This window comes from Typopeltis vanoorti, chromosome 3, assembly GCF_054136105.1.
Source record: "Typopeltis vanoorti isolate ZY-2024b chromosome 3, IOZ_Tvanoo_1.0, whole genome shotgun sequence".
NCBI classification, from domain to species: Eukaryota; Metazoa; Arthropoda; class Arachnida; order Uropygi; family Thelyphonidae; genus Typopeltis; species Typopeltis vanoorti.
In genome coordinates this window covers 85,555,089-85,558,982 of record NC_143551.1, presented here as the reverse complement: position 1 = coordinate 85,558,982, position 3,894 = coordinate 85,555,089, and the positions used below count along the sequence as shown (strand labels likewise).

Below are 3,894 nucleotides of genomic sequence, written 5' to 3'. Positions count from 1 at the left end.
TCTTTTACATTTTTTTAGTAGTCAAGTTTATAATTTTTCAATATGGTGCAGCATTAAAAAAAAAAAATTATTACAGTGAAACTTATGTACTGGTTGAATTGGTCATCATTTTGTTAGTTGTGTGGTCCATTTACAGAAAAACAGACAGCTAATTCAAACAACAAAACTGTTTCCTTGAGTAATTTCGAATTATCCCCCTCCCAAATAACTTTTATGAAGTTCAGTGTACATTAAAATAATGGCTTAAAAAATAATAATAAGTGTTTAAATAACAACTCTTTTCAATTTTTAAAGATAATTTATCAACTTAAGTGTTACTAATTTAAGTAATTATAAGTAGATTGCATAATTCCAACATAAATGTTTCTAACTTTTTTTTAATAAACAGTAGCTACAAACTAAATCACTGTTTTTGCTTCCTATCCACTTAATTCATGGCAACTATCAATTTACTAATAATCATTAAAAGCTAAGAAGCGCAAAATTAGAAAAATATATCGAGTTTTATACGTATGGAACTAATGCATGCGATATAAGCATTAAATAAAATAGCATTACTAAGTCTCAACTTCCAAGGCGACAAACAGCGGCACCTATAACCGAAGTTGCAGTTAAGAATTTAAAAAAATATATAGACAAAAGTTTGACAAACTTTTGTTTAACAAATATAATCTTAATAATAACTGTTTAAAAACCACATTATATATCAAATTTTATTTTAGCCAATACTTACTTTATTTTTAATATAAACTAAATGTATTACTCATTCATTTATTTTTTCAAATTATGGGCCAAATGGCGGATATATACATATTAATACTTTTGTTCGAAACTGGGTTAGTCTATAATTATATTTTATTCTTCCCAGGATAAATATAATGAGCTTAATTTAAGGGAACTCGAAAAAGATACCGCAACATAAATAACATCTTTGAAAAAGCTAATTTTATATATATATAACCGCTGAATAATTAATTCATATAACGAAAAAATAGGAATTAGCATAAAAACTACATCACTAGAATTATTTCATAATCTCTTAGAAGAAAAATATTTAAGAATGATAAAGTAGTCAATAAAACATGAAAACACGCTTCATATGTTTCAAGTCATAATTTCATAACTGTTTGATTGGCGCAAAGTTCTAATTTTAAGTATTTTAATAATTGCATCCACTCCCTCAAACTTAACATGTATCTCTTGCAATACTGCTATTCGACTACCTCATGTTTTCAAAAACCATCGGTAATTTTGGCTTCATGAAATGTTAAAGTCAAAATACTCTACGCAGAACAGTTTCAGCTCAGTTTTATTTGATAGTTAATAAATAATAGCATTCAATGTAATGCGAACTGCTTGTTACCTTTAAATTCGAGGAAATAATTTTTTACCACTGCAAAAGTTAATCAATTTGAAATATGAGATAAAAACATAAAATGCAAAATATTTAACTACTAAAAATTTCGTGTAATATTTCAAATAAAGAAACACTAAGTCATATTTTCTACAAAATTTTACTTTTATACTGCTTAATTTTGTTTCAGTAAGGCCCAGGGGCACATAATGGAGTGAGCACCACTGGCTGCATACAGTGAGCAGCCAATATATATATATATTTTATATACACTTATGAACACTTTAACAGTCATATATATATATATGTGTGTATTGTATGTATGTATGTATATATATATATATATACACACACACAGACACACACACACAAACTTTACAAGGCGAGATTTTATACACACCATATTCTCACTAATTCAGCCGCCTCTTCAAGCTTCAGTGATTGGTTCTTCATTTCTGTAGTGTAGTCACTGAAATATTCATGTATGCTAAATTTCTGTATATTAAGATATATTTTAAGGGAAGATATATGTGTGAACTGTTATTGTAGCCTAATCTCACTATGAATAAATCACTAAATACAATTTCGAAAACTTGATAAGGAAATGCAAACACAAGCGTTGTATTTAGACCTAGTTGGCATGACAATCATACCTAGAAGCACCTTCTGTATGGGAAAGGTACGGCAGGACAAGTAGAAATGATACCATGGTGTTCCATACTGTCTTCTTGTAGGCATTCCGGAGCAAATTTAACGCTTGAATTGGCAGTACTGCAGGTTCCGGAGTCCCCGCTGCGCGGTGGCGGACCGCGAGCGAGGCTCCAGCCGCGAGTCCATCCACATGGGGTCTGTACGGCGCCGTCACCGCTGCTGCTTCTGCCAGAGCCCCAGATTGAGGACACTGAGGTGGGGTAGCTGCATGACTTTCTCCAAACCAACAGTGGTGATCTTTGTACAGCCATATAGGTCAATACAGCGGAGATTATGCAAATGGTCGGCTATAAGGCTTAAGCCTTTATCAGTGACACGACTACACTGTCCAATATTTAATGTATGTAAGTCTGTAAGAGTCCTGGCTATCCGACTAAGGCCTTCGTCACTAATCGGACACGCGTTGAGGCTGAGACTCCGTAAGTTAAACAGTCCCTGGGAAATATGAAGAAGTCCCTGATCACCTACTTTGTCACAGAAACTAACGTCTAGCGTTGTGACTCGTGAGCTTCCTTCGGCGAGATAGGCAAGTCCCATGTCCGATATATTATCACAACTCCGTAGATTCAGTTCTCGCAGCGACACCATCCGTGCAAGATGTTTGAGACCAGAGTCGGTGACACTAGCACAGAAACTGAGATTTATGCTCTTCAAATGATGTAAACCTACACTGAGATGCCGAAGGGCGTCGTCCGTCAATTTCTGACAGTCTTGAAGGCCTAGATGTTCCAAAGACAGCGTGCCATCGGCTGCCTCCGGTGTTAGACCAGCTAGGTGGCCGATTCCCGAGTCCGAAACGTGCCGGCAGCTGCGAAGATTGAGACTACGAAGTCTTTTAAGGCCCCACGCAACCAGCAGCAGTCCCGTGTTGGTAACATTACAGCAGCCTCCCAAGTCCAGAACTTCTAAGTTTTTTAGGTGTTGAGCTATGCGGCCTAGACTGGAGTCCGTGATCTGTTTGCACATGCTTAAGTTGAGCACGGTGAGCGTGGGCACTTCCTGCACAAAAGCTTGGGTAAGCCATAAGTCGGTCAAGTTGTAGCAACCGATGAGGTTGAGGCTCTCCACGTTCGGCACCCCCTGCACCACATCGCGTAGACTCCTCCGTAGGCTCAACACTTGCACTCGCCGAATACCTCGCAGCACTAGACTCTGGAACAAAGAGGGGTTGGCGCGCCGCAAGTGCAACTTGGCTTCCACACCCCGCCACACTGACTTGTGGTATGCAGCGTCACGCCATGCAGAACAAACCTGAGCGACATGGCCCTTATCGCGAACATCCAGGTAGCTGAAAATGAGTGCTAGAATCTCTGGATACAGGCACGAAATATGGGCAGTTGGTCGGCCTTGTTGGCCGCCGTCCATCTTGGAAGGCTTGGCCGAAAATTACCGCAGCAAACGCCGCGTCTCGCTCACTGTCTGGCAATATGTCATGCAACCCGCACTACGTAGACGCTCTTTGCTATCAATCTCTCGCGATACTTGGCGAGAGTCGAACGTCATAATGATGCTGCTCTCTGATTGGATGGTTTGTATTTCTCCTCCTTGGCGCTGGAGTGGTTTTGGCAGCCTTTTGCGTAAGCTATTTGGGCGTTAACTATTTCATATGTATGTAAAGTTGTGAAAATAGCGTTATGTACTTTGGCGGTGCCGAACGTTTTTGGTCCAATACTAAAAGAAATAAAGTATATCCAATGTAGAAAAACCTAAATACACGGTACAGCTGAGACCGTGTTGTCTCACTTCGCGCATGGTTAGTCTTAATGGCCTCGGGCGTCTTGCACGCGAGGACACAGAACAAGGTGTTGGAGAGATCAAAAAGGCGGTAG

At 38.8% G+C, this 3,894-nt stretch overlaps 1 protein-coding gene across 1 annotated transcript; it reads right to left on the bottom strand.

Annotated features, from left to right (window-relative positions):
- Window positions 1–1,045: 1,045 nt before the first annotated feature.
- On the bottom strand, window positions 1,046–3,515 carry Ppa (F-box and leucine rich repeat protein partner of paired). The gene has a single exon (XM_090415751.1). The coding sequence runs from the start codon at window positions 3,428–3,430 to the stop codon at window positions 2,216–2,218; it is 1,215 nt and encodes a 404-aa protein (XP_090271877.1). The 5' UTR covers window positions 3,431–3,515; the 3' UTR covers window positions 1,046–2,215.
- Between the last annotated feature and the right edge of the window lie 379 nt (window positions 3,516–3,894).

What these genes read in the sequence shown, in the direction of transcription:
- Ppa (XM_090415751.1), bottom strand. Translation starts at nt 3,430, where the DNA reads ATGGACGGCGGCCAACAAGGCCGACCAACTGCCCATATTTCGTGCCTG.